Genomic DNA, 14,232 nt, shown 5'->3' on the forward strand with positions numbered 1-14,232 from the left:
CCTGGAGCCTGTTTCAGATTCTGTGTCTCCCTCTCTCTGACCCTCCCACGTTCATGCTCTGTCTCTGTCTCAAAAATAAATAAACGTTAAAAAAAAATTTAAAAAAAAAAGGATATGATTCTGAAAAAGCTGTGTGTATATAAAATTTTTGTAAATTGAGTAACTTCAAAAGCAGTGGGGTGCTTACTATTTAAGTAAATCACTGGATTCTACTCCTGAAATCATTATCGCACTATATGCTAACTCACTCAGGTGTAAATTTAAAAATATATATATATTTTTTTTTTAAATTAATGAATCATGGTAAATCCTTTTGCAAAAGAAACCTTTTTTATAATAAAAAATAATCTAATTTTTTCTGCTGGCAAGTTTGTCTTTTGTGTGTGTGTAGGAATCTGGCAATCTGGGTTCAGATCCTGAAATTTCAGCTTAACAGCTTAACTAATATTGAGCAAGTGATTACTTTTATGTTTGTTTACTCATCTATGAAATATTCTTTCTACTGTTCAGGATCACTGTGAGAATAAAGTAAGACAATGTGTATGTGTATGTTATATAAACTGCTCAGCACAGTGTATATGGCAGGGATCAAGAAATAAAGGCTTTCAGCCAATACTTCAACATACGTATACAAAAGTTCTTAGGTCTATCAGGAAGAAAGAAATTCAACCACATGTCCCCAATTCCCATCTTTGAGGAGGTAAGAAAGAGCTACTGAATGGAGAGTACTCAAAGATGAGCCTTTCATCCAAAGAGATGTTTAGTCATTTATTGACCTATGCCTCTTCTTCCAAAGATTTACAAGCATTATGCCATAGAATAAATTATAAAGTTTTTTTTAAGAAAATAGCACAAAACTGTAACATGGAAATAATATAGTGCTGTAAAGGATCTTAGAGAATGTCTGTTTCAATCCTCTCATTTGACAGATTTTACAAAATCAACCAAGGAGGCAAAATAGTTTACCTAAGGATACACAATGGCACATTTTTAACGGCCTAATCATTTCTACCCACATCTTCATTTCCCAGGACAACCCACCTCTGTGTTCTCATAGCATCGTACACATGCTAATTACCATACTATAATAAATCCTATTTAAATATCTGTCCTCTTTGGGGCACCTGGGTGGCTCAGTCAGTTAAGCATCTGACTTTGGCTCAGGTCATCATTTTATGGTTAGGGAGTTCGAGCCCCGTGTCAGGCTCTGTGTTGACAGCTCAGAGCCTGGAGCCTGCTTCAGATTCTGTGTCTCTCTCTCTCTCTGCCCTTCCCCCCACTCACACTCTGTCTCTGTATCTCTCAAAAATAAATAAACGTTAAAAAAATTTTTTTTAAATGTCTGTCTTCTTCCCTCTTGGACTGGAGGATCCTCATAAACAAGGCCTATGCCCAACTTATCATTATATCTCCAGCATCTGGCTTATGTTAGATGTTCAGCTACACTGAACAGATCCCAGTTAACTGTTTTACCAATTTTAGAGGAAGGTATACAACTCTGGAAAACTTACTGTTTGGGTCTCCACTACTTCTTGCTTAGCAAGATACTGAAAAGGCTAATGTTATTAAAGATCTGAACTTGGTACAGAAAGACAGGAAGCAATCTCAAGTAGAGACGGACACTGGTAAAAATGGGTCCCTGAAAGGAAGGTCATCATTGTACCACAGTCCGACTAACCTTATTATATTTTTGGATTTTGATTACTAGGCCTCTAAGAATCTCCTTCAACCATTTTACAATAACCTTTCCTGAAACAACAATAACACAAATAAGACAGTGAAATTGGTGTGAATATAGCATGATACTCGTGTGGCTCTTTTTAAAGTATTCATTAAAGAATTCCACAAAGAATCTTTAAAACAGACAAAAATAGTATTTTTAAGGAGAAAAAGGATTAATTTGAGGGATCTGCTTAAAGAGTGACTTAAGAGTAGAAAGACCTCTTTAAGGAAGATGCGGTCGCAGCTATAGTGGAGCCCTGGATGCCTTGCTCCTGCTCCTGACTCACCAGTGTTCACTCTTGCCCAGGAACAAGATGATCAGGAAGCCACTCCACAGCCATGGCTTTTAAAAGCACTGGGAAAACACTCAGGAACCAGAGGCAGGAATTCAACAATTCAGAATAACTCTAACCAGCCACAACCCGGTATCTTTGGAGAACGTATGCGCTGACTTGACCAGAGGTACAAAGGAAAAGAATCTCAAAGTGAAAGGACCAGTTCAGTTGCCAAGACTCTGAGAATCACTAAAGGAAAATCTCCTTGTGGTGAAGGTTCTAAGACTTGGAATCATTTTCAGATGAGGATCCACAAGCGACTTACTGATTTTCAGTCCTTCTGGGATTGTTAAACAAATTACCTCCATCAGGATTGAGCCAGGAGTGAAGGTTGAAGTCACCATTGCAGATGCTTAAATCAATCTTTTCAGTAAATTTTATCAGTTATTAAAAAAACAAAAAGAGTAGAAAGAAATTTGAGTTGGAGTCAGATGATGTAAGTTCTAGTCTCCATTCTCTAACTTCTCATTGGTGGGCAAATCATTCCATTTCTCCACAGCTAGATGATCATTCAGGTTCTTTTGAGTTCAAATGCGATAATTATAAAAGGAAAAGTCTCTATCAGTCCTTGAAAGAATCAGGGATGGAAAAAGATAAAAGTTAGAAAGGTAGAAAGATAGCAAAACAGAGGGATAGAGTGGTACTGTGGTATAGTGGGGAGAGATAGCTTAGAAGAGAGACTGAAGTTCTAGATTCTAGTTCTGGTTTTGCCATTTACTAGTTAAATAACCTTGAACAACTCACTGTCCCCTCTTCAGATCAAGATTTCTCCCATTTATAAAGTACCCAGATGATCTTCCAGCTCTAACCATCTAGAATTCTAAGCTATTGCCTACTGCTCTTACGAACAATGAAATTTTATGGAATCAGTGTGTTTTACGTTCACCAGTCAGAAACAGGACACACAGACAAAATATTTAGCAGACAGAAACTTCAAACCGCATTTGAGCTTCCTCCCAAGTTCCAATTCAAATATTTTTCTAGAGCCTCTAACAAGCACTGGTTCAGACTACTATACTTTGAATTCCCCTATTCTTAATAATATGGCCAAAGTTGGACTATAAAAGAATGAAAGTAGGTGCTGCCTAGTAATTCATCAATCCAGTCTTTTCACGGCCTTTGTCTTTTCTACCACTGTACTTTCCTTATACTATCCATTCTCTGGACTGAGCCAAACCTATCTTTTTTTATTCGAATTCTTCAAGGTTCAATTCAAATCTCTATATTTCCATGAAGCATTCCCTTCCCACTTCTAGCCCGCACCCATTTTTCATTCTTTTAAACTTCTATAGTACTACACTGCTATGGTAGAGATTCAATAATATTTGTAAAAAGCTTATTAATACAACATTTCACATAGAGCAGTTACCCAATAAATGACAGTAGTTGGTGTTGTTGCCACACCTTTAGCACTAATTACATACCGTTTAGTTCAGTGTATCTTAAATTTAATGTGCAGGTGAATCACTTAGAGATTTTATTCAAATGCAAATTATGATTCAGTAGGCATGAGGACCTGATAATCTGTAGTTTAATAAGCTCCTGGTTGATGTCAATGCTGTTAATCCAAGGACTGTTATTCTTTGAATACAAGGGGTAGTTTTTAGTAAATTAAAAAAAAAAATGTATGCTTATCTCTCCATCTCGACAGAAAGATCTTAAAAGAGAGATACTATGTCTCCTTTTTCTTAGAATATATACCTTATACAGAGAAGATGCTCCATAAACACCTGTGGATTTACCATATCTGCAGTTTCTAGAACATCTAGATAGTCTCTAGAATGCCTGTGCTACACTGATTTTCAAACCAAACATTGAGAGATGCTAAGATGAAAAATTTCACTTCATCATTGTTATTGAAATCGCTGAAAATGGAGTCAGGAAAATCTGAGAGAAAACTTACCTTTTCACCAGTGAGAGTGTAATATGCAGAAAAAACAACATATCCAAATGGACGTTTGTTCCTTGTTTAAACACAGAGATCATAAGAGTTCAGTGATTTTATTTTATTTATTTATTTTTTTAGAGAGAGAGAGCAAGAGCAGGGGAGGGGCCAGGGAGGGGGAGGGAGAGAGAGAGAGAAAAAAAAAATATCTTAAGCAGGCTCCATGCTCAGCGTGGAACCTGACTCAGGGCTCAACCCCACAACCCTGGGATCATAACCTGTGCTGAAATCAAGAGTTAGATGCCCAACTGACTGAGTCACCCACGTGCTCCTAGAGTTCAATCTTAACTGCACTTCAACCTTAGGCATGAACCTTAAAAGAAAACATGCATTGTCAGGCAATATGTATATATTTTTAAAATATTAACAATAATTACTAATAAGGGATATAATGATCTTGATTTCATTTTTTAGTGAAGCAGATACATTTTTTCAATGATTCTTCACTGTGCAATTAACCTAAAGATCTTTAGCAACCAATGAAAACACAGTTAAATCAAAAGAGACAGAAATATCCTCCCAATTTTCCCAACAACCTAGTCAGTGGCAAAGTCCCCAAATTCCATTGTTCACAATTACACTGGTAAACATTAGAAGTAATCTTAATCTATATTAAAGTTGCTCTGAAGGCTGCCTATTTAAAGCCCTTCTTTTAAATCTCCAATTATTTAAATGCTTGTTAAAACCCTCTTTATTTTAGCATTCTATAATTCAGATGAGACTGATATTCTTAAATTCTACTGGGAAGCTACACTCTGACTTCCTAGTCAAGCATCAGGAAAATAATAGGAGGCACATATGACACCTGCTCACTGAATGGTATCTAGACAGTTTAAACAATAAAACAAATTTACTAAAATTTGCCTTTAGAGCAAAAAGCACCTTGTTAAGGCACTCTGCTTGTCATAAGCAGGCACCTGCTCCCTAACTTACAGAGAACTTCCAATAAAACCATTCAACAATATTTAACTGAGATGTTTTTAACACATTTAGGCATGATATCAGACAAAATCTGCAATCCTGAGAATTGCTATTAAGCACAGAAACAGAGAAGCATCAAATGCTGTCAAGCACTAAACTCAAACTGGGTTTATGAGTTTTAATAAATCAATGTTATTACTTCAGAGAAAATCCGAAAACAGCTGGGAGTCAGCCCAAAGGAAAATGGCTTCTATTACTTCCATCAGAAGTCTAGTCTCCAGGGCAAAGCAAATTCTCTGGTTCATGCCGGGCAGGCAGTCTTCCTAGAGAATAAAATACCCAAGAAGAGTTTCAAATCTCAAGCCACTGAAACAGTTAGTGATAAACACAAATCTACAGCAGCCACATCATACACGTACAAATGAGTGTCTTCCTACCTGCAGGTACCTAACTGGTAATTAAACCCAAAACAAATGCCTTCAACAGGATAGGAGATCAGGACAAGGTACAGGAGTGTCAGATTCTTGCATAAAAAAATGAAGCACCAGTATCATTCCCATTTTTCCCCTCCTTTTCCTGGCCTTTCTTCAAGACTCATCTTTTGTGAAGTTTTCTCCTATAACTCTGGCTCTCCCATTCACTTCATTTATTGAATGCCTGAAACACTAGTCTGAAATAATTCTAGATTCTTTTCTGTTAACCATTTCATGTTTCCATTTTGTCTCCCCAAATGTGAGCTCTCTGTAAGGCCCCTACAGTGCCTACCCTATAGAGGGAGCTAATTATTAATATTGCCAATAATATAATAACAAAATAGTAAGGGAACATAGCATAGTGGAGTGGCACTACTGGAGTCAAACGGGCCTAAGTTCAAATCGTGGGTCTACTATCTGCTGGCTCTATGACTTGGAACACATTATCCATTTTTTGTAAGCCTCAGTTTTGTGGTAAGAATTTAATGAGCTATATATTAGAGCACCTAGTACAGGGTTTGACATATAACATATGTTCAGTAAAGCTTAGTTACCAACCTTTCTCACTTAATAAGCACTTGCTGATTTGAACTAAGAGTAATTACAGGGGGCTCCCTATGGTACCACCATATACTCTTAACTTTCCGCAAACACTCCTGCAAGTACCTTTGTCATTTCCTAACAAAGATCCCTTAAGATTTTTTACTCCACTGTTCTGAGAAAAGGCAACTACGCAAGTCACCCAAATGACTATTCAAAGTAGTCATATTAGGGGCCAGCCGGAGTGCATCTCCACATCTACATCTCACTTCCACCACACCCACGCCAGTACTCCCTCCCTCCAAGTCTCCCAGTGAGAAAATGATAGAGAAAAGCAGTGAAGCAAGCCAAAAGAGGAAATGGAGATAAACAGCTCTGTGGTCCCTCTGTGCCTCACTCTCGAGAGGAAGCACTTGGGTCCAGTCTGTAACCTCAACCCCTGTGAGAACGAGAAAAAAATAAAACCCTTCCCGTATTCCTGGGGCGGGGGCAACCAGGCTCTTGCCTTTCATGTCTTCAAGCCCTTCACCCATCAATTCCACCATCACCACCCACCCCATTCATCCCCTGGGCCAACTTCCTGCTACATAAAATAGAACCTCTTTAAACTGATGTGTCTTAAATGAACCTCATTCAGCTTTTACCAACTAGAGGTAACACTTCCCCCCAGCCTTCACCATTCTAAGTTGAATATCCCTTAAAAAGAAAGAAAGAAAGAAAGAAAGAAAGAAAGAAAGAAAGAAAGAAAGAAAGAAAGAAAGAAAGAAAGAAAGAAAGAAAGAAAGAAAGAAAGAATTCTTGAAGTTGCCGTCTACTGCATTAAGGTAGATCTCTGTTTGTGCCCCTTTAATGATCCAGAATATTTTACCTCAGTCATCTTTCCAGCTGGAAAAGGCCATCACTTCCACAACCCCCTCCCACACACATATTTTTTCCTAAAACAAAAACAAATGAAAAAATCCACAAATCCCCTCCCTGCTGCACAAAATACAAGAATTTTAATATTCTTAAATAGACTTAAGCCATGCTCCATGGGAACAAGTCTCTGTACACCTGGGCTTTCACATGTTTTCCTTGACCAACGTTGATGTCACTACGGATACAAGCCCTCATCCAGCCAGGTGAAATCTATCCCCACCACCCTCTCCCCGCACAACACCGATCTCCACTGCAAATTCACTCCGTGACTCACGATATAGAATTGTTGTTGGCTTTGAATGTTTCACCTGAGCTTTGATGTGTCTAAGCTGAAAGTCGGCTTCCTCTGCACCACCTCCCCTTCGAAAACAAACAAACAAAACTCTATTTTTTAAGATTTTTCCCTGTTGCAGAAAGTAGCTCTTTTTATGTGTCGTGAGGGATTTGAGAGAATCGAGGAAATATTTCACCTCAGGATTCACCTTTCCACCGCGCCCCCCCGCCATACGCACGCTCACCCGCCATCTCCCCACTGCGGGACCATGCAGACCCCCCTTCTCCCGGGTCCGAAACGTTTCCTTGGCGCCCCGGGACCGCCTTCCCCGCGGCCTCCACAGCTGCCCGGCAGGCCCCGGGAGCCCCGAGCGGCGGCGGCGGCGGCCGGGCACCTACCAGTCGGTGTGAGGCTCGTCGACGACCAGCAGCACCTTGGCCTTCCTGGCGGCGGCGGGCGCGGGCGCGGGCGCGTCCACCAGGCCGGCCGAGGCGGCTGTCTGCTTCACGGCTTGGGACAGCGAGCTAAAGAAGCTGCTGCCCACCGACGGCGCCGGGGCCGCCTGTGGCGCGGGTTGCGGCGCAGGAGCCGAGGCCGGCGGCGGCCTCCGCTCGGGGCCCGGCGAGGCGGCCGGGGGCGCCGACGAGGACGAGGCCGAGGCCGCGCCCGGACCGGGGGGCGGCGGCGGCGGCTGCTGGGGCTCGGGCCGCTGCAGGTCGGTCATGTAGCCATTGGGCAGGTTGGCGATGAAGCTGCTGTCCGACAGCCGGCGCCTCAGGAAGTTCATCATCTGGCTTGAGGGGCTGGGGGCGCGCGAGGCGGCGAGGCCGGGCGGCGCGGAGGGCGAGACTGAGGCGGCGACGGCGGCTGGAGCCTGAGGCGGCTGAGGCGGTTGAGGAGGCTGCGGCCGGGTCCGCGGCGCGCTAGCCCAGCAGACAGCCGCGGTGCACTGGGCCGGGCGGGCCGGGCGGCTGGAGGCTCCGCGCCAGGGAGCGGGCGGGGCCTGGGGCGGGGCCACTGCTCGCCCCGCCCCGCGCCGCAGAGCGGGCACCGCCCCCGACTCGCCGCCTGCGCGCCGGGCGCCTAAGCCGCTAGGTCTGGGGTCTTAACCCGTAGGGACGGCCAGGTCTCTCGCAACCTGAGCGGAGCTCTGTGGGGAGAGCGTGGGAACCAGTCATGCTCCCCGAAAACAGGGAAAAGAGGACCGAGACCCCTACCACCTATTTGGCTGGGGATGAAAGAGCCAAGTCCCATCCGATATGGAGACGAAGGAGACTGTTCCCACGCTCTTTGGAGGGAAGAGAGGTGTCAGCCGCCCCACCATGAGGTGAGGAAAAAAGCCAGTCCCGTGACGCTGGCGCGCGTGCACACACACACACACACACACACACACACACTCCCTGTAGTGAGAAAGAAAAGAACCACCTCCTTTGCCAAAGCTAGGAGAAAGGTGCCATCTACTCATCCTCCGGGTGAGGGAGGAAGGAATAATCTGCACCCACTAGCGCACGCGCGCGCGCACACACACGCACACACACACACACACACACACACACACACACACACACACTCCTATGGTGAGAAAAAAAATACCCCTTCCTCAATGCTGGGTGAGAAAGACGTCCCTTCCATCCCAAGGTGACGCAGACATGACCTAGTGGGAAAGCAAAGGGTCATCTCCTCTACTTTGGGGAAATAAGGTAATAGATCCCTCCACCGGGTCTGCGGGGTGCATTTTTGTTGCCTGCACTTTAGGGATGGCTCACTTAAGAGCTCCTACTTCTCGCCCCCTCCCCATGAACCAGAGAAAAGAAGCTATGTGTAAGGCTGGGGATCCCTTGCCTCCAAGTGGGATATCTAAGGGTCCCCCACAACTTCTGTGTTCACCTCTCTGTCAGGCAGGGCTGCAGCCTATGGAGTACCAAGAAGTTTATCTCTTCAAAATCCTTCTATTTGTTTTTTCCAGTTCATTCATTGGCTAGATCTGCCTCCACCTCCGTGAAGAACTCTGATTATCACCTTCCCATGTGCTCTCCCTAAATCTTGTATGACCTCTGGACCTTTGTTTTCACCTCTCATGAGATATACTTAATCCCTGTGTTGTATTGGCATTGGATTGGTGTTGTATTGGAACAGGACACCGCAGATATAGTACTTTATATTCAGGCCACTCTGGGTGATGTGCGACCTCAGGCAGATTAGCCTCTGAACCTCTTTTCTCTATCTGATAAAAAAGATAACACTTTAAAATTTTTTTAATTTGAGTATAGTTGACACACATCATTACATTAGCTTCAGGTGTACAAAATAATGATTCAACAAGTTTATATGTTATGCCATGGGAAGATAACACTTTTCAAAGTTGTTACATACACAGAATAAATGAGATTGTGTATATATAAAGCACCCGGCACACAGTGGGTCTTCTAGTAGTAGTGGCTAGATTCTTATTTGAGCCAGTTCTCAGTATAATAATGCATAATAATGCAGTGGTCTTCCCATCTACCATGTGCCAGGCAGTGGTAAGAGCTGGATAAACCGATATGAATGGGAAGTGACCCCTGTCTGTGGGAAGTTCATGATCTATATGGGACAGAGGAGAGTATGGGGAGGATAAACACAGGAACAATTAACCACAATAAGATGTGAGAAATGCTATAACACTGTTGGGAAAATTTAGGGGCACCAAGGCATGAGGGAAGCATGGCTTCTCAGGGGGCACCTGGGTGGCTCATTTGGTTAAGTGTGGAACTCTGATGCTGGCTCTGATCTCGAGGTTTGTGAGATTGAGCCCCACATTAGGCTCTGCCCTGACAGTGCTGAACTTGCTTGGGATTCTCTCTCTCTTTCTCTCTCAAAATAAATAAATAAACTTAAAAAAATGGCTTTCCCAGACAGAGGAGGTGACATTTGAAGTGGGTCTTGAAGCAGCTGTAAGAGTTTACCAGCAGAGAAATGGGGAAAGCACTCAGAGAAGGTATGGAGGAATGCTAGTTGATGACTCCTCCAAGAAGCCTTCCCTCAATCCTCCAAGGCAGACTAAGTGTTCATTACCTATGCTTGGTTTTGTCATAGCCCCTTAAAAATTATAATGAAATATTCTGGTGACTTGTATGTAAGATTTTCAAGGATAGGATTATGTTTTAGCCATCTTGGACCCCAATATGAAGCACAGTGCTTGGCATGCAGTAAGGACTCAGCTGTTTGAAAGTTGAACTGTAATCTTACCCAATTCAGCTCTTGTGTCTGTTGGAGAATAAAACTGATATGTCACTGATAACTAAATAAATTCAATTTAGGGTATCGCCCTTCCTGGAAGTATTTTTTAGAGTGTCAGATGAATCTTTTACAAAGGTATGAATCTCTAATGATGGGATTTCATATACTGTATCACTTCGATTTTTCAGATGTGTGATTATCTTTTTTTTAATGTTTATTTATTTTTGACAGAGAGAGAGAGAGACAGAGTGCGAGTGAGGAAGGGGCAGAAACAGAAAAGGAGACACAGAATCTGAAGCAGGCTCCAGCCTCCCAGCTGTCAGCACAGAGCCCAACGATGGGGCTTGAACCAATGAACCACGAGATCAAGACCTGAGCCAAAGTCGACGCTCAACCAACTGAGCCACCCAGGCGCCCCCCCTTTTTAAATTGGGTTATCTTTTTTATATTTCACTAAGCAGTTCCCCTTAACCATTAAGGGTGTAGTATATGTATAATATTTTTAAATCAACCAGTTAAAAAACATGTTGTGAGTACCTAATACATACAGGGTATTATGCTAAGCACTCAAAGGTAAACAAGATTCAAGAACGAATAAAACCCAAGTTATGCCCTTAAAAAGACAACTCATAAACATGTGAACACATAACCAGCAATAGCAGGGCAGTCTGTGAATGACAAGAAAGTGGAGCAGGGAGTGAGTGTTAAAAGAGCCAGAGGAAGAAGAGATCTTTGAGGTGTAAGAAGATTTCACAGAGGAAGTACGGCTCAGGCATTGTGAAATGGGTGGAATTTAGATACCCAGGACAGGGTGGAGAAGGCAACCAAGACAGAGAGGACAGGAAAAGCAGAGACAGAGAAGCTGGACTAGGCATGTGATGAAAATGTATTGATCTACTCCTCGAAGGCAAAGACCCCACCTGTGTTATCACTATATCCTTTAAGCCTTGGAATAGCACCTGGCATAAAGTATACCCTTAAATATTTGTAAGGAGGCTCTGAGAGGCTGTACTTGTATGTATGTTCATGTTGTTAGTGTCTATCCAGCTTTCTTTCTAGCTGGCAACCACCTCAAGGTGAGGGATTCTGTCTATGTTCTATGAAGCCTGATATAACACCTAACACACAATTAGTGTAATCTTGGGTGCGAGACCAGAATGTTCCCAAAGAACTACTTAGGTTGAGATTGCTTCATTGAGACAATGTAGGCCCACAAGACCATTGAAACATATTTATTAAATATTCCATGAATTTATTGTTATTTTCTGGTAGGTTTAAATAAGGATATTATTCTTATGGAAAAACAGACTATTTTCTTATAATTGGGAATGTGTGGTCATTAATCAGTTGTATATGAGCAGAAGATTTTGATTAGTTGGCACAACTATAAATCACATCTGCTTCAACCAGTATTCTCCATACTCCTCTGAGTCCTTGCCAAGAAGTGTCTGTGCAGCATGCAAAGACACGTGCTTGTAAGTGGGCTTGGGTTTTTAATGAGCTATAATGAAAATCTTTCCCTTATCCTTACCTGTGGATCCAGATTCCAGGGGCAGGAAGAATACAGCACTTTCAGTCTATCATATGTCCTGTTTTTTCTCTGGAATTGAAGGGGAAGCAGGCCTTGGAAATTCTACAAAATATACAATTCTGACACTATTTAGGCCTTTTCTCCCTATCTCCTTCTGAGACCAAGCGGCCATTCCTAGCTCTAGGCAGAAGGCATTTCTCTCAAAGCAATCAGTGGAAAGGCCTCCCCCACCTTTTTGAATCACTCAATGACCGACTAAGCCAAATGTCAGAATTTCAGAGGTCTCTACTAGTTTTAGAAGCCCAGGACTGTGTAATGCTCTTCCTTGCATAATCTTTATCTTCCCACTGAGTTGTAAACACAGGCACACATCTGGTGACTGCAGATGAAAGAATCCTGCTAAAATCAGGAACGAATTTAAATGCTTTATCGCCTCTCTGATTTCTCTCTTCCCCTGAACAACAATGCAGCAAAGAATGCTCACAGGGAGAAAGGCAGACAGAGCTCAAAAAAAGAGCTTAGGGGCGCCTGGGTGGCGCAGTCGGTTAAGCGTCCGACTTCAGCCAGGTCACGATCTCGCGGTCCATGAGTTCGAGCCCCGCGTCGGGCTCTGGGCTGATGGCTCAGAGCCTGGAGCCTGTTTCCTATTCTGTGTTTCCCTCTCTCTCTGCCCCTCGCCCGTTCATGCTCTGTCTCTCTCTGTCCCAAAAATAAATAAACGTTGAAAAAAAAAATTAAAAAAAAAAAAAAGAGCTTAAAGAAAAAGCTGACACACCAAGCCACCTGACCAAACACTTGTTGTCCAGTGTCCTCTCAAACGAGGGAATTTGCTAGAACATGCCACATTTGGCCCTTGCTCACGTCTCAGGATCAGGGACCCCATTCAGACCCCCTGCCCTAAAGAGATGTAGGAAGAATTTGAAATTCAGAAACTATAGGTCCCATCACTACTTGGCTTTGCAATTTTCAACAAGTTGCTCAGTCTCTGGGCCTCTTATGTAAACAGGGAGGGACAGGTGTGCCTTGGGTCTCTCATGAGATAATATAAGAACACTTTGAAAGTGAAAAGCTTTACCAGAAAAGGCATCAATATTGCTTTCCACATGTATGTTACCTGTCATTTGGAGAACCCAACTGAATTGACTTTGTCACCTTCACTCGGGGGACTTTCGTGACATCAGCCCTGTGGATGCCTTCCTCCTCCACCTGTGGATAGAGAAAAGCTGTGTGCCTGACACTGCATTCTCCATAGGTGGCCATGTCAGCTGGGCCAGTGTGCTGTAATTAGGAATCACACAAATAGAAGTTTAATTCTTAAATCTACCCCACGGTAACTGTGTAACTTTGAACAAATCACTTTCAGCCTCAGTTTTCTCATCTGTAAAAGAATGGTGTGATTATCATAATGACCTGGAAGGGCTACTACCAAGGCTAAATAAGATCAAGTATATGAGTGTACCTTATAAGCTGTAAAGCACTGTGCAAATGTTAGCTATTAATATTCCTGACGCCAGGGGAATCACAGAACTCACCAGAACCACAGCTAAACTACAAAAAAGGACTCTCCCCACACAGACTTATCCTAAAGCCACGCACCCAAGAGATTTCATGAAAAGCATGAGGTGGGTCCTCTGCAGCTACTCCCAGGCTTAATCACACCTGCTAAAATGAATGCAACAATCCCTTCAACTAATGGCTTCTACCTCCCTGGGTGACCTTGAACAATGCACTTCTCTCTCCAGGCTTCCATTTCCTGACCTGGAAAATGAGGGAGAGGGACCTGAGCTGGGTGATCCCCAAGGTCTAGTGTTGTGAGATTCTGTGAGCGGAGCCCCACAGGGGGAAGTAAGCATCTGATGTCACCAGGCTGAGCCAGGCAATACAGGGGCTGAGTCTGGGGAGCAAACACTGAGCATGGCTTTAGGAAGAAAGAGAGAGAAAGAGAGAGAAGTAGAGGCACCCAGGAAACTTCTAAGTCCAAGTCTTTCCCTGACTTCAAGGAGTCGGAGATGGTCCCCTTGCCAAGTCTCCATTTCTCTGACAGTATTGGGGACACAATAATGACTACAACTGATTAGATGCTGACCACATGCCAGAAACTGCTCATGTGTTATCTCATTTAATCTCCCTCGGGGAGGTGTTAAATATCCCGTTTTTGCCATTGAAGCAATTAGACTTCAAAGAGGTTATACCAACTAACATTAAATCTTAGAATTAAAAAATTGTGGAGATGGAAGGCAGGTCTGGTTGTTTGCAAGGCCCATAAGATTCCCCATTAGAATACTCTGGCAGGCCCCTTAGAAAGGTGCCATTCATCAGCAGCTTGCCGAATAAGTACATTTCATTGGAAGCCA

The 14,232-nt window shown here is 43.2% G+C and overlaps 1 protein-coding gene across 1 annotated transcript in view; it reads right to left on the reverse strand.

Moving 5' to 3' along the window:
• The window catches only part of SYN2 (synapsin II), a 202,732-nt gene extending 194,625 nt beyond the window's left edge, over nucleotides 1-8,107 (reverse strand). Inside the window, exon 1 of the mRNA XM_086697399.1 lies at nucleotides 7,527-8,107. Coding sequence (XP_086553525.1) covers nucleotides 7,527-7,918 — 392 coding nt within the window. The 5' untranslated portion in view covers nucleotides 7,919-8,107. The remainder of the gene's footprint in view (nucleotides 1-7,526) is intronic.
• Nucleotides 8,108-14,232: the final 6,125 nt, after the last annotated feature.

This window comes from Puma concolor, chromosome A2 (genome assembly GCF_028749965.1).
Source record: "Puma concolor isolate L17-30 chromosome A2, mPumCon1.1.hap2, whole genome shotgun sequence".
Taxonomy (NCBI): Eukaryota; Metazoa; Chordata; class Mammalia; order Carnivora; family Felidae; genus Puma; species Puma concolor.